Source organism: Leucoraja erinacea, chromosome 6 (assembly GCF_028641065.1).
Source record: "Leucoraja erinacea ecotype New England chromosome 6, Leri_hhj_1, whole genome shotgun sequence".
Taxonomy (NCBI): domain Eukaryota; kingdom Metazoa; phylum Chordata; class Chondrichthyes; order Rajiformes; family Rajidae; genus Leucoraja; species Leucoraja erinaceus.
The window spans coordinates 83,407,027-83,430,271 of NC_073382.1; the positions used below are offsets into that span (position 1 = coordinate 83,407,027).

Genomic DNA, 23,245 nt, shown 5'->3' on the forward strand with positions numbered 1-23,245 from the left:
ACACATTTGCTACTTTTGGTGTTATAATTTAAGATTCATTTAAATGAAAAAAGCAACAGAAATGAGAGAACTGACACTTTTATGGATTAAAGTCAAAACCAGCTGAGAATAGCAGAACTAAGTGACCATGCCTTTTTATTATTCGATTGACTTTGCTACCTTTTTTTAGAAATAAATGTGAATACATTGCATTTGGAAATATTTTAATGCCATTTAGGTGTTGGGAATTTATCCTGATTCAGTTTAGTGTCCATAGAGAAGGTTGCTGCTCCTGGATGTCAAATGGCAATGCTCACAAATGGTATAGGTCCCCCTTGTGGCCTGTTGCAGAGGTACAGAAGCTTGAAAGCCCTGTCCCATTGTACGAGTTCATTCCAAGAGTTCTCCCGCGTTTGCCCTGATTCAAACTCGGAGATTTACGGCAACGGCCACTCGTCGGTACTCGGGGCTCTCGTGGACATTTTTCAACATGTTGAAAAACATGTTGAAACATCTTCACGAATCTTCCCGTGCTTACCTGCCGTTAGCGAGTCTTCCCGAGTACCTGCCATTGCCGCTAAGAGACGTCCCCGAGCTCCGACGTACCCGCTATGTTCATTCTCCGTGCTTACCACGAGTTTGATTTTTTTTGGTATGCTCTTGGAATTAACTCATACGGTGGGACAGAGCTATAAGGAACAGTATCTTCCCCTCAGTTATCAGGCTTCTGAACGGTCCTTCCATAAGCTGGGGTACTGTCCGATTCACCTCTAACCCATTGCAGACATTGGACTTTGTCCATGGAATTGAAGTGCTGAGAAATATATTCTGTGCTCTGTATCTTCCCCATTGCACTAACTATTATACTTGAGTTTGGCTTGTATATATAGCAAAGCTTTTCATTGTACCTCAGTACAGGTGGCAATAATAAACCTAAACCAGGGTGAATCGACTTAACAATGGACTGCACAAATAACAGCATCAAGAGGCACATGGATAATCCGGCATCTTTTCACTTGAGTATTGATAATGTATCCAGCTTCTAACGGCAGTTGAGAATAGTTCCTGTGCGCAGTCAGCCCTTAGATTTTATCTTGAATTCACCTCTAGTGCAGATGATGTGGGATGCTGGTAATTTTGTGCAATGTTCTTCATCTGCAGTGGATGCCACAATAACTGCTTCACTGTTGGTGCTTTGTTCTCACACAGATTTGGAACATGAAGCAGGATGCCTGTGTGCATGATCTCCAAGCCCACAACAAGGAGATCTACACCATCAAGTGGAGCCCCACTGGGCCCGGCACCAACAACCCCAACTCTTACATCATGTTAGCCAGGTAACACTGACCCCTCTAAACAGCGTTGCGTTAAAAACTCAAACCATCCCAGCAACGTTTCTGGTAGTCCATAGGACTTTCTTTACTCTACAGAACTAGGACTTAAACTGTACATCAACAATGTTACTGACAATAGACAAAAGATAATAGATCATAGGTGCAGGTGTAGGCCATATGGCCCTTCAAGCCAGCACCGCCATTCACTGTGATCATGGCAGATCATCCACAATCAGTACCCCGTTCCTGCCTTCTCCCGATATCCCTTGACTCCGCTATCTTTAATTCAGTATTTACTTTAATGTCATTTTAACTGAGTACTTACATACACAGAAGAAACAAAAAATTGTTTCTCAATCAGTTCCCGTCAGTGCAGTTAATAAAAACAGAATAAATACATATAGCTTTAAAATTAAGAGCTCTATCTTACTCTCTCTTGAGCATCCATAGAATTGGCACAGATTCACAATTCTCTGGGTAAAAAAGCTTTTCCTTATCTCCGTTCTAAATGGCCTACCCCTTATTCTTAAACTGTGGCCCCTGGTTCTGGACCCCCCCAACATCGGGAACATGTTTCCTGCCTCTAGCGTGTCCAATCCCTTAATAATCTTATATGTTTCAATAAGAACACCTCTCATCCTTCTAAACTCCAGAGTGTACAAGCCCAGCCGCTCCATTCCATCAACATATGACAGTCCCACCATCCCAGGAATTAACCTCATGAGTCGTGACCGTGTTAGAGCCTAAAACAAATGTAAAAATATCAAAAATAAAAGTTAGCACAGATACATCAGGAACGAGCCTTCATTTTATGAAACAAAGTCTATTTTCAGTAATGAGCAGTGGATTGGATTGATGGTTCATTACATAGGGGAAGCACAGTGGCACAGCGGTAGAGTCGCTGCCTCACAGCTCCAGAACCCAGAGGTTCAATCCCGATTATCGGTGCTGTCTGTACGGAATTTGCACGTTCTCCCCGCGATCGCGTGGGCTTTCTGCAGTTTCCTCCCACATTCCAAAGACGTACAGGTCTGTAGGTTAATTGGGTTTCTGCAAACAGGCCCTCGTGTGTAGGACAGAACTGGTGTGCGTTGTGGTCGTACGTCGGTGTGGACTCATGGGCCAAAGAGCCCGTTTCCACGCTGCATCTCTAAAATTAAAAACAATATTTAAGCTCTGGCTGTGAGGCGGGTCTGAGGTGAAATGACACCACCAACCTTTCACCCTCAATATCCCTCTTGTCCCCAATGAATTGCAGCAATGTTTCCTCGCCTATCAATCCCACATCTAAGCATTCAATGACCAAAATGATCTCATTTGATCACATTTCCCAGGTTTATTTTGAGAGCCGTACTTTTCATCCGGGTTAATTTATGTGGGTTTACAGATATCCAGTACAGAATATAAGAGGGTCATCTGTATTGTGGGGATCTCGGTCATTGTATCTCAACTTACTCATTCCCATCAAGCATCTACACTTTAGACCTCATTGGGGAAAAACCATTCATGAAGTGAAAGATTACAGGCGTTGAGCCTCAGTGCCTCACTTGGAGACTGTAATCTGTGGCTAGAGACGGCAGATTTGGATGCTAATCGCACGTATGACTTGCCATTGACAGTGCTTCGTTTGATTCAACTGTACGCTTGTGGGACGTGGAACGAGGGGTTTGTCTCCACACCTTGACCATGCACCAGGAGCCGGTCTACAGCGTCGCCTTCAGTCCTGACGGCAAATACCTCGCCAGTGGCTCTTTTGACAAATGTGTCCACATATGGAATACCCAGGTATGGCACACCTACACACATGTGGAATAGCCAGAATAGCACACCTACACACATGTGGAATACCCAGAATAGCACACCTACACACATGTGGAATACCCAGGTATGGCACACCTACACACATGTGGAATACCCAGTATAGCACACCTACACACATGTGGAATACCCAGTATAGCACACCTACACACATGTGGAATACCCAGTATAGCACACCTACACACATGTGGAATACCCAGTATGGCACACCTACACACATGTGGAATACCCAGTATAGCACACCTACACACATGTGGAATACCCAGAATAGCACACCTACACACATGTGGAATACCCAGTATAGCACACCTACACACATGTGGAATACCCAGTATAGCACACATACACACATGTGGAATACCCAGGTATGGCACACCTACACACATGTGGAATACCCAGGTATGGCACACCTACACACATGTGGAATACCCAGTATAGCACACCTACACACATGTGGAATACCCACACATACACATAGTATAGCACACCTACACACATGTGGAATACCCAGTATAGCACACCTACACACATGTGGAATAGCCAGGTATGGCGCACCTACACACATGTGGAATACAAAAAGCTGGGGTAACTCAGCGGGACAGGCAGCATCGCTGGAGAGAAGGAATGGGTGGCGTTTCGGGTCGAGACCCTTCTTCAGGCTGGTTAGGGAGATATAGACGATGATGTGGAGAGATAAAGAACAATGAATAAAAGAAATGCAAAAACGTAACGATGATAAAGGAAACAGGCCATTGTCAGCTGTTTGTAGGGTGAAAATGAGAAGCTGGTATGACTTAGGTGGGAGAGGGATAGAGAGAGAGGGATAGCCGGGGATACCTGAAGTGAGAGAAATCAATATTCATGCCACTGGGCTGTAAGCTGCTCAATAGAATATGAGATGCTGTTCCTCCAATTTGCATTTAGCCTCACTATGATAATGGAGGTGGCAACACATATTCCTCCGAAATTTCCCCCACGGGATCCCACCACTAGCCACATTTTCCCATCTCCACCCCTTTCCACTTTCCGCAGAGACCGTTCCCTCCGCATCTCCCTGGTTAACTCATCCCTTCCCACCCAAACTACCCCCTCCCCAGGTACCTTCCCCTGCAACCGCAGAAGATGCAACACCTGTCTCTATACCTCCCCCCTCGACTCTGTCCAGGGACCCCGACTGTCCTTTCAGGTTAGGCAGGAGTTAATAGACAATAGGTGCAGGAGTAGGCCATTTAGCCCTTCGAGCCAGCGCCGCCATTCAATGTGATCATGGCTGATCATCCCCAATCAATACCCCGTTCCTGCCTTCTCCCCATATCCCCTGACACTGTTATTTTTAAGAGCCCTATCTAGCTCTCTCTTGAAAGCATCCAGAGAACCTGCCTCCACCGCCCCCTGAGGCAGAGAATTCCACAGACTCATCACTCTCTGTGAGAAAAAGTGTTTCCTCGTCTCCGTTCTAAATGGCTTACTCCTTATTCTTAAACTGTGGCCCCTGGTTCTGGACTAGCCCAACATCGGGAACATGTTTCCTGCCTCTAGTGTGTCCAAGCCCTTAACAATCTTATATGTTTCAATGAGATACCCTCTCATCCTTCTAAACTCCACAGAGTATACAAGCCCAGCTGCTCCATTCTCTCAGCATATGACAGTCCCGCCATCCCGGGAATTAACCTTGTAAACCTACTCTGCACTCCCTCAATAGCAAGAGTTCACCTGCACCTCCTCCAACCTCATCTACTGTTTCATGAAGTGGACTCTTATACATCTCATATTTCGCTTGGGCAGCTTACAGCCCAGTGGTATGAATATTGATTTCTCTCACTTCAGGTAACCCCGGCATTCCCTCTCGTTCTATCCCTCCCCCACCCAAGTCGCACCAGCTTCTTGTTTTCACCCAACAAACAGCTAACAGTGGCCTGTTTCCTTTATCATCGAGACTATTTTGCATATCTTTTATTCATTATTCCTTATCTCTCCACATCACCGTCTATATCTCTCGTTTCCCTTATCCCTAACCAGTCTGAAGAAGGGTCTTGACCTGAAACGTCACCCATTCCTTCTCTCCAGAGATGCTGCTGCCTGTCCCACTGAGTTACTCCAGCTTTTTGTGTCTATCTTTGGTTTAAACCAGCATCTGCAGTTCTTTCCTACACATGTTGAATACCCAGGTACGGCACACTCACCCACCCATCCACGCACATGTGGAATACAGCACACAGGCAGCTTCGATATGCCAGCATGCTGCAACTCAAGGGCTGATGCTTTACATAAAGAGACTATTTGATGATGTTGTTGCCAAGGGTTGTGCACTGGTAGTATGTGATATATTAATAACAATTCAAGCCAATCCAGCATGATGGGGAGAGGGGGAAGCCTTCACATGCGCCCAACTGTCTGTCTGTGGCCTTCAACATCCAGCACTGTGATGGATAATACACTCTTCCTGCAAATGTCAATGGCAACTCCAGTCCAAGGGCATCCTGTACACCCACAGAACTCTCAGTACAAAGATTATTTAATCCTCTTTGGCAGCAGTCCTGCAGGAATAATCTGAGACCAAACTTTAGCACGCACATGTGCAAAGACACGTACTTTTTCTAAACACGCAGGTGGACTCTGGTCACACGTGCATGTATTAATATACATAATCTTCTGTAACCCTGCCCCTTGTTGACCCCTGCTCAACCCCCCTCCTCCACCACGAGTGAACAAATCTTTAATGCATCGCTTGTGAAGCATCCAAAAGTTTTAACAAGCAAAAACAAGAGAATCTGTTTAAAAGGTGCAAACAGAAATATTGCTGTGTATTGAAATCAATGTTTCTTCTCACAGACAGGATCTTTAGTGCACAGCTACCGAGGCACTGGAGGCATCTTTGAAGTGTGTTGGAATGTGTCTGGGGACAAAGTGGGAGCAAGTGCATCAGATGGTTCTGTAAGTAGCCACTTCAGTGCTGTCTTTATTCTGACTGTCAGCTCTTTGGGTAGAGTTGGGTGATGTGCAGCGCGCACCCTCTACACAGGCTAGGCCTATTTTACATGTATTCTCTATGCAACTGTACATCCCGTCCCCAGACCCCTCATCCATATAGAGTGCAGTGAGGTGCTCCCGGGCAACAAAAGTGGATGGGAGAGGATGTTGGTTCGCCTGGTTGATCCACACGTCCAAGGAAGGCAAAGGTTGGAGGACCACAGCAGCCTGGGGCTTGCCTAGATCAGACACCACTCATAACAACTAGAGCGTGGAAAATGGCGGCAAACACAAAGAAAATAATTTCACCGTACGTTTTAATTGCACGTGACAATAAAAGCACTGTTGAACGTTGAAAGTTGGTGACAGGACGGAGGCAGAGAGATGTTTCTGATGCTTTAGGGTGAGGGTACAGGAGAGGCTAGAAAGATCCATATACAGTGGCCTGTGAATCAGTGGCATTGTCCGCCACGGATTATTCTGCGTTTGTTCCCGGCGTAGATGCAGGGCCGGCCTTAGGAGGGTGCGGGGCCCAATTGGGAACAATTTTTGTGAGCCTCAGGTTCCCAGCCAAGGTCTGTAGAATCATAGAAATATAAATAAAGTATTATAGACTTTATATCTCTATGGTAGAATGGAAGGTAATCAAAATGTGCGCTTAAAAAGTGCCTGCGAGTTAATGGACCAAACCGATCTAATCTACATTTTAATATAAAATTGCATACATGTAAGCCTACAAGTAACAAACAAAAATGTGTAGATCACCTCTGAAAAGTACATAGTTACAATACCACTTGTAGTGGTTTTAGTGACTGAAATGAAAAAAAATAAATTCCTACTGATTCCTACTCCCACTCCGCTCTGCAAACAAATGCATAGATTTAGCCATAACTATTCCATCAAAAATTCTGACCCCATGAGTTCCATGTGAAGTGAATGCTTGTCACATCAAATGTAAATCAGCTCCTTCTGGAACTAAACTTCCACCTCAATCTAAAATTTGTCTGATACAATTTGTTGCGTTGGATAAATGCAAATTTTTTGCACATTTGCCTCCACCATATTTACAGTTTTTTCTCCATCTAAAAAATAACATTTCTAACACAGCTTTCTGTCAAGTAAGTCCATGGTGTACGGTAAGCATGTTGTGAGCGCCCTGTGTTGCAGTGTAGCCTTCAGCCCTGAGGACAACTCTCTCACACACTGATAAAACACTTCCCACCTCTGCCTGGTGAACTACCAGCAACTCACAAACTGGTCAGAGGCAAGGGAAAACCGGCAAGTGATGTAGGGCCATGCAGATTGATGGGACAGAGAGAATTCTCCCAGAGTTAGACACAAGGCACTGGAGTAACTCAGCGGGTCAGGCAGCATCACTGGAGAAAAAGGATGGGTGACGTTTGGTGGCTGGACCCTTTCATGGGCTGAAAGTAGGAGGTGGGTGGGTGGGAGGTGAAGAGCTGGAGGCAAGGAAAGACCAGGGTCAATCTGGGCTACCACAAATGACCTCAGGCAGGGCGGTGCCTGGTAGGTCCATTGTTGCAATGGGGAAATGATATGGGGAACTGTGGTACTGGTAAAAACGACTAGGGTGGAGGAAAGGGCGAGGAGAGAGGGTTCCCGACGTCGGCTTCTGTACATAGGCGAGACCAAACAGACATGGTGACCGTTTCACTGTACACGTATGGTTGGCCTGCCTAGGCCTACAGGATATCCCGGTTGCCAACCATTTCAACTCCCCTTCCCATACTGACCTATTTGACCTGGGCCTCCTTCATTGCCCAAGTGAGGCCAGCACTTCGTATTTGGCTTGAGTCGTTTACAACCCAGCGATATGAGCATTGAATGATCTAATTTTCGGTAATTTCATCTTACATTCCCCTACCCCTCTCTCCTTGCCCTGGAAGAGCGTTTGTTGATTTCTTGTCCTCCTTTCTTCCCCAGGTGTGTGTGCTCGATCTCCGGAAATAGCCGAGCGCGGGCGTGAAGCAGGGTGTAAGATTAGACCAGCAGTGAGCCTGTGGCAGCAGCAGCCCCTCACTCACAGTGTGTCAGTTCCACATCCACAAGGACCCGACCTACAATGAAATGGTTCAAACCAGCTCTCCCTGCCCACTTAATGTTGATTTTATTTTAGTTGCCTTTCCACGAAAATGATGTTATTGTCTGTGAGTTTCCTCCGCGCCCCACCTCCCCCCCCCCCCCCCCCCTCCCCCCCCCCCCCCCCCCCCCGCCCCCCCCCGCGGAGACGGAGCCCCAGCCGCACGCTGGCTGCTTCACCCCGGAGTGTGACAGGGGGAGACGACTGTGCCAGGATGGGCAGTGGCAGGGCATGTTCGTGACTGAGAGCATTGTGCCAAACCGCAGATACTGTGACCTACAAACAACCCAGCACGTTGTGTGGGGGACAGCAAAAGCAAGTGACGGAGGGGAGTGCCATACATTCCCCTTCCTCCGTACTCTTCCCTCATTCTGGTTTGGACACTACAGTGCTGCTGAAACGGAAGAATGACTTTGTGCGCAGTCACGGCGGAGTAATCTACAATTTTGTAATAGCAACACTTTATATTTTCTGGATTTTTGTTTTGTTAAAACAATGTTTTAGGGATGCTGGAGTATTACGTAGATTCCTACAAGAAGCTTTTACCAGGGTTGGATGTGAATGATTTTGTTTCTAGAAGCTGCAGGGAGGAATCTGTGGGGTTTTAAAAGTTAAGCTTTTCTGAACTGCTGATAGACTTGCTTACATTACTGTGCTTCAAATGGTGATCTATTGAACAGGCACTTCTTCAGAGAACTGCATATAAAAAGTGCTTTACATTTGAGAAGGTGAATCATCACCAGCTTCATACAGGGAAAGAGAACTCACGGGGCGAACCCCAGTGTATTTTTGAAAAAAAGCAGAAATATTTGTAGTTTTTACCTTTAATCACACATTAGACCTTAAAAGCCAGAACGGCAAACCATAAACCGAGCAGACACTTTGTTAAAGAAATGCGAGGAATGAGGCATCTTAACACTGTACAAGAGCATCAATTCTTTAATCTCATGCCATGCTTTAGCTCCTTTTTTTAAAACGAGTATTGCTAACAAATGCTGTTTAGAGTCGGGTGAGGTGCACTTTGTCTAATGTAAGGGTCTGCTTTGTTTTGTTCTCTGAGTTTTTTGAATATGTTCCTCGTCACACGCAAAGTTCATTTGTCTGAGATCCGTGTTCTGGCTTCTGTTGCTTTTATTGTCTGTGTCAGACTTTGTTCCTTCTCCTTGCAGCCTCTCAGGAGTTTAGGTCCGAGGAGATCATGTGACCTTCATGTTTCTAATCCAGAATGTGTGATGTGCTCGTGCTCATTAAAGAAAAACAAATCATCAAATCATATTCAATGTCTTGAATAAATTGCTATATTTTGATATTAGAAAATATGAATCTGTGATTTTTATTTTTCCTAATTTTAAATTAAATTTACTTTGTATGTTTCTGGTGATTAGTACCTGACGAATCACACAAAGCCACAAATATCAGCATAACGTACACACAGGGTATACAATTATCAGTGTAACTGTACACAGTGGATACACAGTGCCGAGCGGTCTCACTCACATCCGGAGCAGGACAGAAACGTGGTGTGGGATCCCAGCTGCGTCTGTGGTCAGACGGTGTACAGTCCCGGCGGAGATGTGGTGTGGGGTGTCCAAGTGCAGACATGCCATGGAGTCTCGGCTGTGTCTGCGGTCAGACGGTGGTTCCTGGGCACTGGTGGTGGGACCCATAGTTGACCTGTGGTTTAGTGAGCACTGCTGAAGAGTGCAGACACTTGTAACGAGAAATGTTGGTGTGACACACAATGACCGTGGACTGTGACATGGTGAACATTTACTTGCACAATCTGTTCATTTATCACACTTCCTTTGTACTTTTGCAATGCTAGGTGACAAGTGCTTACACATGGTGTTTAATGCGTTCTGCAACTTGGATCATTCACTGTACTCTCACTGCACCCTGACTGCTGACTGATTGCACTGCGAGTGTGAACAGCATTATCCATTTACATCAACTCTGGAGAGCAGCACGTCCAGAGCACCCATTCCATGTGGACACGCGTGTGGACATACCCAGAACATCCATTCCATGTGGACAAGCGTGTGGACATACCCAGAGCACCCATTCCATGTGAACAAGCGTGTGGACAGACTGATCGCATTTGCAATCAGTCACGTAACTACCACCTTTATGGATCCACACACGCTGCACATTTGATCCTATTTTCGTAGATAAATATCACTATTTTACATCAACAGATGATAAGTAATAATCCTTCCCACAGCAGCACATGTCAACAAATTGTAGACTCACCCCTGACCCTCCATTCAAGAATGTTTTATTGTCATTTGTGGCGAAAGGGAACAATGAAAGTCTTACAATTCATTTATCTGTACAAATAATCTTGGACAGCTCCATTGTTCCAGAGTGGTTGCCGGTGGAATTATATTCTCCACCTCGTTGGAAAATCAGGTTTGTAGATTTCCTTCTGTGATTTGCAATGAATAATCCAGGCACCAATCACTCCCTACATGTACAAAGTAGGTTTCAATATATGTATACACTTCCAAAAACATTTCCCCCTCCGATTGGCATGAGCTCAAAAACTGCTCGAGTTTGCATTATCAATTGACAATGGAATCGAGATATCGCAAAGATGATCATGAGGTCTCAACTTCAGTAGATGGTGCAGAAACACTAAAATAAATGGATCACCCTTCTGTGCTTTGCCCAAAACATGTTGCACTCTAGACTGCTGGAACGATCTTGAAAGTAAGCTATCTACAATGCATTAACTGGAACAGTGTAAAATATAAATATGTTGCAAGATAGGAAAGCATAACGAATAACAAATATAGATTCAAATAAATAAGTTAAAACATTGCTAAATATCTCACTATTTCATTGTGCGAGTAAAATAGAATTTGCAATATGTTGCATTTACTGGTTTTCACTGTGCACGGTGCACGTGACAATAAACTAAACAAAATGGTTAGCGTGCAGTCAAAAGGACCGTTCCCACCCCTGCAATATCGTGCAATTTGTCAAATCCGGATATTACATTTACTGTGAGTATTAAATGTGTTGTGAATTGTACTGAATAGTGTCACCTGTAAGGAAATGTACGGTGATTTATCGTGTGTGTGGAAGTGCGCTGTTCACCATTTACATGAACTTGGTAATGTAGCTACTCGCCAATTTGACCAGTCACTGTGAATACTTGTTATACATCGTGTAGAATCCACTATATGTGGGGGTCGCCCAAAATCCTCACTGGGCCTTTTGCCAATCACTTCCTCTCACCTTCCACCATTTGTGCTGAAAATTATTTGTCAAAAATCTTGTCACATCAATTAATTTACCTCCAGATCTTTTTTATCCCAAATTATGTGACATGAGATTCCTCAGCAAACTAACAGAAAACCTCTTGTGTCCAACAAGCTGATGTGAATCATATCTGTAGCTTCTGTAGCCTCTGGCAGCTTGGCCCACATGGAACTGTTAACTTCACATGCAAATGTCTACATTCATGAATGATTCACCTTTCACTGAAAAAGATTTGTGTTTATTTCCAATAGATTGTGTTTGGGATCAAAAGGAATCGCTGAGACCATCCTACTAAGATTATATATTTCACACTCCTGGTTGTTTTTTGCTAAAATATAATTACTCCAGGAGAGGAAATTATTGAATTAAAGACTTGAACAGATTATTTGATAAATAATAGTTGAGATGTATCACTAGGCTGTGAAACGCGTTGCTGGTTTTACTCTGTGTTCTGTGGTGAGGCATGACTTGCACTCCCTCAGCTAACTCAACATTGCTGTGAAATGATATCCATTCCCCCCCCCCAAACGCTTTCCATCCAACAAACATTTTGAACAGATTTAATAAAGGCACCAAGTGCTGGAGTAACTCAGTGGGTCGGGCAGTATCTCTGGAGAATAGGGACAGGTGACGTTTTGGGTCGGGGCCCTTGCGTCTGAAGAAGGGTCGCTGTTGAACAGACTATGGACTAGTTCAGCAGTGGCTGGCAGTCAGTGGTGTTGAGTTTGCCCAGTCCAGCTCTGCGATGTGCCCCCAGAGTGGAGACTCCTCTCACCAACGTTACGCCCTCTCGGCGCTTCCCACTGAGTCCCCGTCAGCACTGAAGTCACGCTCTCCCCTCGGCATATTGAGCTCAAATGTACTGGTCTCGGAACCTGGCAAAAAAAACGAGGAGAGAGGGTGTAGGAAGGAACTGCAGATGCTGGTTCACACTGATGATAGACACAAAATGCTGAAGTAACTCAGCGGTTCATGTGACATTGTATGTGTAACAGGATCTAATTTCACTGTTGGACTGTAGTGAGCAAATGTATGTTGTAAATGAAATGCATTCACACCTGTGTTCATATACCACATAATCCATTGTGCCTAATAATAGGGACATTTAAAACACTTGGGCAGATACATGGATAGGACAATGGCATTCTCCTGCACCTATTGTCTATTGTCTATTGAAAGGTTTAGAGGGATGAGGGACAGTGGGCAGGTAGGACCAGTGTAGATAGGGCATCGTGGTCGGCATGGGCAAGCTGGGCCGAACGGCCTGTGTCCGTGCTCTGGGACCATGTACATGGTACTTTGTTGTGAGATCTCACTGAACAGATAGCAAGTGCTTGGGTTCAGTTAATTGAGGGAATGATTGAGGGAATTCATCACTTCAGTCCCACTCAGTAGTTGCCTGTTCAATGGGCAGTTAGTTCAGCACTCGGTTCCATATAACCATATAACAATTACAGCACGGAAACAGGCCATCTCGGCCCTACACATCCGTGCCGAACACAACTTTTTTTCCCTTAGTCCCACCTGCCTGCACTCATACCATAACCCTCCATTCCCTTCTCATCCATATGCCTATCCAATTTATTTTTAAATGATACCAACGAACCTGCCTCCACCACTTCCACTGGAAGCTCATTCCACACCGCTACCACTCTCTGAGTAAAGAAGTTCCCCCTCATATTACCCCTAAACTTCTGTCCCTTAATTCTGAAGTCATGTCCTCTTGTTTGAATCTTCCCTATTCTCAAAGGGAAAAGCTTGTCCACATCAACTCTGTCTATCCCTCTCATCATTTTAAAGACCTCTATCAAGTCCCCCCCCTTAACCTTCTGCGCTCCAGTTCAAACAATAGGTTACTATCTCGGAGCGGAGTCATTGTCTGCTTGCATTCAATATGTATTTATAGTTCTGACCTCTTGCAATGCTAAGTGGACATTATTACTTTCCTGCAACCATCAGATTCTTGATCCGACCTGCACAACCCTAACCCTACCTCAGCCATGGAACACTACAGACCACCCTTGCACTACCATGAACGTTTTCTAATTGAGTTTGCACTAAGGTCTTGTTTTTTTGTGTGCAGTTTTTTTCTTTTCACTGTCTTGTAGGACTTGTGTGTAATTTTGTTAATGATAAATGTTTTAGTGTGTTGTCTATGTCCCTGTGATGCTGCTGCAAGTAAGATCACAATGCCAGCCATTCGACACAATATTAAAGGAAACATTGAAAATGACTTAAGAATTATCAAGGTAGATTATATTTATTTTATTATGAAACCATGCTTGAGAAAAGTTCCAAAGACCTTGATTCAAACATACAGTGCAAACATCCTGAAATAAAACAAAAACAAATGCTGGAGGAACTGGCAAGTGGGCTGAGGAATAGCAAATGGAGTTTAATTCAGATAGGTGAGAGGTGGTGTATTTTGGGGCAGAGGATTTTTATACTGAAAGGTATGCTCGGGTGGCTGTAGAACAGAGAGACCTGAGGGTACAAGTGCATTATTGCCTGCAAGTGCTGTCACAGATACACAGGATTCCCTTTTCAGTAAAGGCATCGAGTATAAGTTGCAACAATATGTTACAACTACGTTTGGCTCGACCACCAAGCACGACACCTGGAGGCTGCAGCGAATCGTCCGATCAGCAGAGAAGGTTATTGGCTGAAACCTTCCCTCCATTGATGAACTGTACACTGCAAGGGCCAGGAAGCGAGTGGGCAAGATCATCTCTGACCCCTCTCACCCTGGCCACAAACTCTTTGAATCACTTCCCTCTGGAAGGTGACTCCAGACTGTCAAAGCTGCCACAGCCAGACATAAAAACAGCTTTTATCCACGAGTAGTAGCTCTACTCAACAGCCAAAAATCTGTAGCCTCCCTTTGATATGGTATTTTGTTGGTTCACATGCTTGATCAATGGTGTTTTATCATTAATGTTTTATTATTAATGTTTAGTGTTTTCTGAATCATTCGTAACTGTCACTGTGTGTCATGTTGTTACTTGTGGGCGGAGCACCAAGGCAAATTCCTTGTATGTGAATACTTGGCCAATAAACTTACTTATGTGTATTGAGGTACAGTGAAATGCTCTGCTTTGCATGCTATCAAATTAGATTAGATAATACTACACATAAATAGAATCAAGTCTAACTCAAGTACAATATGTAGAGCAGAGGGGGAGATACAGAGTGCAGAATATAGTTCTCAGCATTGGAGCGCATCAGTTTCATTGACAAAGTCCGTGGACAGCTGTACAAGACAAAGCCGCACTTGGAGTATTGTGTTTGGTTTTGGCCTCGCTGATGTAGGAAGGATGTCATCCATTTGGAAAGAGTGCGGAGAAGATGTACAAGGATTTTGCCAGGACTCAAGAGCCTGTATAACAGAGAGAGGTTGGGCAGGCTAGGACTTTGTTATTTGGAGTGCAGGAGCCTGTGAGGTGATGTACAAGATGATGAGAGGAACAGGCTAGGTGAATGTGCAGAGTCTTTTACCTAGAGTAGGGGAATCAAAAACCAGACGGCATAGGTTCAAGGTGAGAGCGGAACGATTTAATAGGAACCTGGGAGGCAACCTTTACACAAAATGATGGGTGCATGGAACGAGCTGCCAGAGGAGGCAGTTCAGGCATGTACTATAACAATATTTCAAAGACATTTAGACACATGCATGGATAGGAAATATTTATAGGGATATGGTCCAAACTCAAGCAAAACGGGACTAGTTTAATTGTAATTGTAATTAATTTATTAGCCAAGTATGTAAACATACAAGGAATTTGATGGGCCATCTTGGTCAGCATGGACGAGTTGGGCCGAAGGGCCTGGCTGAATTAGTCAAAGAAAATTCCTTTACCAATTACCTCCAATTGTGAGCACAGATTGCACCCATTGCCTTAATCACTCTCATTGGGAATGTAAGTTATAGCTCAAGAGGTTCTGACTACTGGAAAGGATAGTGTATCTTGGAGATTTATTACGTTGTAATTAGCCCTGTTGTGGGTCATGAAATACAGACTCGTAATTTAACCTTCTATTGAGAAGTCGGGAAACAAACAGGAATATTGCTCATTAACAGGCAAATTCTTTCTGCTAAATATACAAGAGAGTTGGGAATAAAAGATCAGAGTCAAACTTGAATTACTTGTTTGTTTGCAAATTTGTTAAACAATCTCCTGAAATCCCACAAAGTGCCCATTTCTGCCCAAAGATTTGGCAGGCGTTGGGGATATCTATAACTGGCTATTGAAATGGTTTGGTTTATGGGAAGCCATGGAAATGCTGTTTGTGTGTCTTTCTCTTTGTTGTTCAAGTGCAGAAGATCATCAGAGCAGTTATCAATATCACTGATAAAGGCTCACATCCCAGTGTCCATTCAATGGTCCGATCCAGGGACCCAGCAGAAAGAATGAGGAGATGGGAATAGAGAGGGTGAACACACAGAGTCTTTTACTCAGGGTAGACAACAATGGTTTATGGTGAGAAGGGAAAGATTTAATAGGAACCCGAGGGGCAACTTGGTTCTTGGTTTCCTGGTCCTCCAAAATATTCCAAATGGAATTTAAACTGGAGGTGGTGAAGGGAGGGCTTAAGCCAGAAATGGTTATTGGGAAGAAAGAGCTACCTTAAATTTAGTTGCATCTGGTTGGGTAACTATAGTAGGGTGGAGATTATTCCATGCTTTAATTGAGCGGGGGAAGAACGAATTGCTTCTTTTTCACACAGAGGGTGATGGGTATATGGAACAAGATGCCAGAGGAGGTGGTTGAGGCAGGTACTATTACAACATTTAAAAGACACTGGACATGTACATGTACATGGATAGGACTAGTGTAGATGGGGCATCTTGGTCGGCAGGGGCCATGTGGGCCGAAGGGCCTGTTTCTGTGCCGTATGACTCCATGTCTCTAAACGCCATTTAAATTGCCTTTGGGGTTTCTATATAGCGTTGTTTTATTGAAGCATATTTAAGGGATACAATAATGGAATCTTTAATGTTAGTGTTTAACGGTAGCCAACAGCTGTGAAGTGAAGCAATGGCACACAATTCATGGAGCTGCGATAATAGGTAAAGTAACTGGAACTTTCTCTCGTAGGAGATTGTATATTTTACTTAGCGACAAATTAAAATGTTTTGAACTGCAACTAATGATGTCACGATCACTCAACAACATAATACTGACGGGCAGTTGTTTTTAGTTTGTGATAGTCCGTACAGCAACTGAAACAAAATGTGTATCATTCTGCATCTTAATTATGTGATAATATCAGGTCAGTTGTGTACATTGATTGAAATTAATGGACAGCCTTATTTATGACACTGAAGGCAATACATCCGGATCTGTGAACATTAGCTTAGTTCTAGATCAGGTTACATTTAAAAGATGAGCAGACAATTTTTTAAACGTTACGTCTCTTCAATAAAGACCTAATTGCAACGCTCAGCATAACTGTGGCAAGACAGGAACTCTCTCCAACGTTAATGACATTACCAATGATCCTGATTGCGGTCACATCAGAGTTCAACAATGGATGGTTCAACATTGAAGCACAGCATGTCTGTCTGCTGAGAGGGAGAAGCAGTGAGCACATTATTTTATTTCCTTCAGCAAAGTGTTTTAAAACTGTGGCAGAGGTCATGAATTGAATGAATGCAGCAGTTTTGATCTGCTGCTCAATTAAGCCATTAAGCGGAAGGCAAGATTCCATATCTCCTTGTGACATAAATTAACTTGCCGAATTCAATGGACCATTATAAATGATGAAAGGGCCTAATGGTTACGGTTTGTGGAGGACTGTTGCTCTACTCAAACTGCTGACAACAATTGACAATCTTCTGGTAACCACGTGAAGATTGTCGAAACAAGGAATCGCAGATGCTGGTTTTAAAGAAAGGCATAAAGAGACAGAGGAACTCCGTAGGTCAGGCAGTATCTCTGGAGAACGTGGATAGGTGATGTTTCGGGTGAGGACCTCGCTTCAGACTGATTGTAGGAGTGGTGGGCGGGGGAGAAAGCTGGAGAGGCAGGACAAAGTGTCGGCAATGTGAAGATTGCTACCAATCTTTGTTTCCTCCATTGTGCAGAATCTTCATGAGGGGAGAGGGAGGGGGGGGGGGGGGGAATGAGAATCACCTCAAAAGCTGTGCCTGGAGATGGTCCTTTCTCAACGAGTTCTTCCAAAGAGCTATTTATGTGCAGCAGTTTAGTGGTGGAAATATTAGGGAATGAACTTGGAACGTGGAAAGCTGGAAAGAATGCAGAGAAGATTTATGTTGATGTTGTTGCCAGGACTCAAGGGCCTGAGCTACAGGGAGAGTTTGGGCAGGCTAGGACATTATTCCTTGGAGCGCAGGAGGTTGAGAAGTGATCTTATAGAGGTGAAAAAATCGGGATTCGATGGAAACATAGAAATTAGGTGCAGGAGTAGGCCATTCGGCCCTTCTAGCCTGCACCGCCATTCAATATGATCATGGCTGATCATCCAACTCAGTATCCCGTACCTGCCTTCTCTCCGTACCCTCTGATCCCCTTAGCCACAAGGGCCACATCTAGGGTGAATAGGGTGATAGGGTGAATGCCAGAATCTTTTACCCAGAGGGGAATCATGAACCAAAGGACATGGGTTTAACGTGAGAGGGGAAAGATTTATTGGGAATGTGAAGGACAACTTTTTCACACATATGGTATATGGAATATGTGGGTATAGGGAACAAGCTGCCAAAGAAGGTAGTTGAGGCAGGTACTATAAAACATTTAAAACACATTTGGACAGGTAAGTGGATGGCAAAGGTTTAGAGGGATATGGGCCAAACATGGGCAAATGGGAGTGGTATGGATGGGACATTGTGGTCGGCATGGATATATTGGGCCAAAGAGCTTGTTTGCAGAACTCTATATTCTTATTGCCATTCATTTAGTTTGCAACTTCAGTGGACAAATTGATTGATTTAATGAGATAAAGAAACAATGGCGCTAATCATTTGAAGATTAATCTATTCCGTTTCCAGGGTTAGATCTTTGTGAAGATCTAGCTAGTTCCCTTCAGTGCAAAGAAGCAAGATGAATAGCTTTGTCAATTTCCCAATATTGTTCTATGTATCCAGATTTGACACTGGTGCAAGAAAAAAAATCATTGCCGTATGAAACTTTAGAAGAAAAATGAGAGGCAGCAAGTATGTGGTATCAGCATCTATCTCACTGCATGGGAATTGTCTGGAAGGACCGGGTGAATGGTTATTCCCGCTCTGTGTCTGCACTTTCATGACCTTGAGGTCGATTTGTATTGCAAAGAAATGTTCCTGAATGGAAAGTAGTTTCAATTTATCTGTTACACTGTCGCTGAAACCAACTGCAGGGAGCTTGTCAAATGAGATAGAAACATAGAAACGTAGACAATAGGTGCAGGAGTAGGCCATTCGGCCCTTCGAGCCTGCACCGCCATTCAATATGATCATGGCTGATCATCCAACTCAGTATCCCGTACCTGCCTTCTCTCCATACCCTCTGATCCCCTTGGCCACAAGGGCCACATCTAACTCCCTCTTAAATATAGCCAATGAACTGGCCTCAACTACCCTCTGCGGCAGAGAGTTCCAGAGATTCACCACTCTCTGTGTGAAAAAAGTTCTTCTCATCTCGGTTTTAAAGGATTTCCCCCTTATCCTTAAGCTGTGACCCCTTGTCCTGGACTTCCCCAACATCGGGAGCAATCTTCCTGCATCTAGCCTTTCCAACCCCTTAAGAATTTTGTAAGTTTCTATAAGATCCCCTCTCAATCTCCTAAATTCTAGAGAGTATAAACCAAGTCTATCCATTGTTTTTTCATAAGACAGTCCTGACATCCCAGGAATCAGTCTGGCGAACCTTCTCTGCACTCCCTCTATGGCAATAATGTCCTTCCTCAGATTTGGAGACCAAAACTGTACGCAATACTCCAGGTGTGGTCTCTCCAAGACCCTGTACAACTGCAGTAGAACCTCCCTGCTCCTATATTCAAATCCTTTTGCTATGAAAGCTAACATACCATTCGCTTTCTTCACTGCCTGCTGCACCTGCATACCTACCTTCAATGACTGGTGTACCATGACACCCAGGTCTCGCTGCACCTCCCCCTTTTCCTAATCGGCCACCATTGATCCATTGGAAATTCTACCAGGCCTCTTTATGAACCATAATCAATGAAAACAATGTGTAAGTTTAATAAGTTGATATGTTGGTCACTCTTCCCCTTTACACAACCTCGCCCACCACTGGTCTCAGTATCTTTGGGAACAAAGCTCTCGGTTTGACCCTGACATCAAGTGTCACTCCACCACGCTCAACACTTCACCACAAATCACTCTCTGAGGCCAATCGCAAATTGGAGGAACAGCACTTTATATTTCGCTTGGGCAGCTTACAGTATTGATTTCTCTAACTTCAAGTAACCCTTGCTTTCTCTCTCTCTCTGTCCCTCCCCCACCCTAGTTATTCGACTAGTTTCACTGTCCACCTGATTAATTTTACTGTTTGTATGCCTCACTCTCACCTTCCCCCCAGCCAGCAATGAACCGTTCTACATTTCCTTGAGCAATGTCTGCTTTGATCTGTCCTTGTCACACCATCCATATCCCTAGTCTCCCTCTCCCCTGACTCCCTCTCCCCTGTCTTAAGAAGGGTCTTGACTCAAAACGTCACCCATTCCTTCCCTCCAGAGATGCTGCCTCTCCTGCTGAGTTACTCCAGCATTTTGTGTCTATCTATGGTGTAAACCAGCATCTGCAGTTCCCTCCTACACAATCTCTCTCTCTCTCCACATTTCTTCACCTCACCCTGTTATTCTAATCTGTGAAAACAGGAGCGAAAACTTTCCAATCAGTTGTCAGTCTTAACAAGTCAACACCCATAATGTGATTTCAGTGGTGACATAAGAGAAGGCTCGGTAACATCTGGGGCTGGGCTTTTTGTTTATGCCTAAAGCATAATCTCATCACCATTTAATACCTTCTCAAGTCAACTCTGCCTTTTGGTGACATTACCTTTCATGGAATGTGAAACTGGACTAAAGATCAAGGTGTCAGGTGAGAGGCAGCCTGGTAGTTGCAGGGCATCTGAATGTGGACCTTCCCCCACATCATCCCCTCCATCCCTGGACCAGGACTCTGCGTGCATCTTCTCACGAGCAAGTGATGCAGGGAACTAGACAGGTTTCTCATTCACTCCCCTGGCCACCCAACAATATCCAGCAATCCAATTTCTGCCAACAGGTGGGTTTTATTATCTTTGGGTAATTGGGATTCAAATGGACCTGCCCCTGTGCTAAGCTCAACATCCACAGAGCTCAGAGCTGCAAGAGTAGGCAGGAGAACATGTTTATTGGAACGTGCTGCTGAAGGAGGTAGTTGAGCCAGGTACCATAACAATCTTTAAAAATCATAGTTGGAGCGAGACGTGGATAGATGTGAGAGATATGGGGCAAACACAAAGGCAGGTGGGACAAGTGTAGATGGGTCAGCATGGGCAGGTTGGGCCAAAGGGCCTGTCTTCACGCTGTATGACTCTCCATGACTATTGATCAAAGGCAGCCACTCCCTTTGGTGGTAGCAGTGTGTGCCACACGTTAAGGTTTGCAACATTTGGCATCAGGTCACAGGAGCCAAGGGTTAGCACAACTGATCACGTCTGAAATGTACAAATTGTGCTAAGGTTCAGTCACCACTGGCGGTGTGTTTGTGGGAAGTTTAGACGGACACGGCGAGAAACAGTAAGGTGGAGTGTGATATCCATGTGCATCACCTGCTCAGACCAGTGAAGTGTATGGAAGTCACATGGCAACTGGCAAAATCTGCAGAACATCCTCTCAGTGGTAAATGGGACTTTAGGTTTCCTATGTAGGGCCAGTTTTTACACAAAAGTAACACAATCTCCAACTGGCAACTGCATTAGTTGTTTCTAATGTGGTGTTACACATCTGACAAGAGTGTGTGGTGTGATAACAAGATTACCAGGCCTTGTAATATCTCCAGAAAATGCCACTGTCACCACCCATCTCTGGACACTGTCATCTCACTTGTCTGTGGTGGAAATGAACAGTTGTGTCGTGTGGGATTTTGCAGAAATATTGGCTTCGATTATCATTTTATTCGGAATAAAACTGCTTTTGTTTTAACTTCTACATAAAGTGCAGTGTAATTACTATCTTGTGCTCTCATGACAGAGGGGATTTGATATAAACCTGATCCTGCCATCGTGTGATCATAATGGTTTGGGCTGTGTGTGTCTGCAGTGTAGCACAGATACACTTACACATACAATTAGCAAACATTATACTAGAGGCATAGATAGGGGGGTCAGTCGCAACCTTATTCCCCAGGTGGAAAAATTAAATAGTTAAGGTTATGTCTTTAAGATGAGAGGGGCAAAGTTTAAAGGAGATGCTTGGGACGTTTTTTCCTTTACGTAGAGGGTGGTGGGTGCCTGGAACGTGCAGATATTATAGTGGCATTTAAGAGACGCTTGGATATACAGAGAATGCATCATGTGTTTAAGTATTTAAGAGATGGTCGTGGCATTGTGGGCTGAAGGGCCTGTTCTTGTGCTGGGCTGTTCGGTGTTCTATTAATCTGCTAATTAAAGTCATGTTATTAGATATGGCACAAATAATTCATGGGTTAATTCATCATATCTGTTGTTTAATTTCCCTTAAAGATAGCGGAGTCGGGGGATATGGAGAGAAGGCAGGAATGGGGAACTGATTGGGGATGATCAGCCATGATCACACTGAATGGCGGTGCTGGCTCGAAGGGCCGAATGGCCTACTCCTGCTCCTATTGTCTATTGTCTATTTGGACATATATGAATAAAGGATGTTGCTGCAGATAGTAAAGTGCTGGGGGAACTCAGTGGGCCCCACGGCAGCATCTGTGGAGAGAACAGACTGTGTCTGCAGAGGGAATTGCTGCAGATGTTAGAAAGCTGCAATAAAGACAGAATGTTTGACAGCTGTGGGGTGGAAAACTGGCTCGATGGTTACCAGGGGACGGTCCAGGGGTACAGCGAATGCAGGGGCTGGGCCAGCTGTCTCAGCGCTTGAACAATCCTGACAAATCCTGGGGGACGACAGATGGCGCAATGGGCTAAGTGTTCGGCTGGCGACCGGAAGGTAGCCGGTTCGAATCCCGCTTGGAGTGCATACTGTCGTTGTGTCCTTGGGGGAAGACATTTCACCCACCTTTGCCTGTGTGTAAATGTAATGTAATTATGTGAAGCACTTTGGGGTCAATGCAAGTTGACTGAAAATGTGCTATATAAATAAGATTATTTTTTAAATTTTGTTGTACATGGTTCATGTTACAATGACAATAAAGAAACTATTCTATTCAATAACGTGGAATCTTTACTGAAGAGTCAACAAAAGGGGCGAGGAACAGGTGCGGGTTTAACCAGTGCATCCGTGTAACGTGTTAAAGATGTGGTGTTTCCACACGCAATGTCATCCATGTAACACGGAGAGAGGTGGGTGAAGTGTATGTAGTCAGTGCCCCCTAGTCACAGGGGGAGGGGGAATTCAGATAAAGATAGTCAGCGGAAGCAAGGAACTGCAGGTGTTTTTTTTTAATTAAAAAAAGTCAAAGTGCTGGAGTAACTCAGTGGGTCAGGCAGCATCTGTGGAGAAAAATGGATGGGTGACATTTCGGGTCTCAAGGCGCTCCAGTTTAGTTTAGAGATACAGTGTGGAAACAGGTCCTTCGGCCCACCAGGTCCACCCCGACCAATGATCACTCATTCATACAAGTTCT

General features: G+C 44.4%; 2 protein-coding genes across 8 annotated transcripts in view; one reads left to right on the forward strand and one right to left on the reverse strand.

The window, feature by feature from the left end:
* Positions 1 to 8,334, forward strand: part of LOC129698355 (F-box-like/WD repeat-containing protein TBL1XR1) — a 202,407-nt gene extending 194,073 nt beyond the window's left edge. For all 5 annotated transcript variants that reach the window (XM_055637456.1, XM_055637454.1, XM_055637457.1 and 2 more), the window contains 4 exons: positions 1,189 to 1,316; positions 2,933 to 3,098; positions 5,964 to 6,065; positions 8,046 to 8,334. In XM_055637456.1, coding sequence (XP_055493431.1) covers positions 1,189 to 1,316; positions 2,933 to 3,098; positions 5,964 to 6,065; positions 8,046 to 8,072 — 423 coding nt within the window. In that variant the 3' untranslated portion in view covers positions 8,073 to 8,334. The remainder of the gene's footprint in view (positions 1 to 1,188; positions 1,317 to 2,932; positions 3,099 to 5,963; positions 6,066 to 8,045) is intronic.
* gpr143 (G protein-coupled receptor 143) overlaps positions 1,323 to 23,245 on the reverse strand; it is a 52,489-nt gene continuing 30,566 nt past the window's right edge. Inside the window, exon 9 of one of the 3 annotated variants that reach the window (XM_055637460.1) lies at positions 1,323 to 2,056. In XM_055637460.1, coding sequence (XP_055493435.1) covers positions 1,995 to 2,056 — 62 coding nt within the window. In that variant the 3' untranslated portion in view covers positions 1,323 to 1,994. Of the gene's footprint in view, positions 2,057 to 10,460; positions 12,342 to 23,245 lie in introns of those variants that run through there. The other 2 variants (XM_055637461.1, XM_055637459.1) reach the window with 2 other exon arrangements.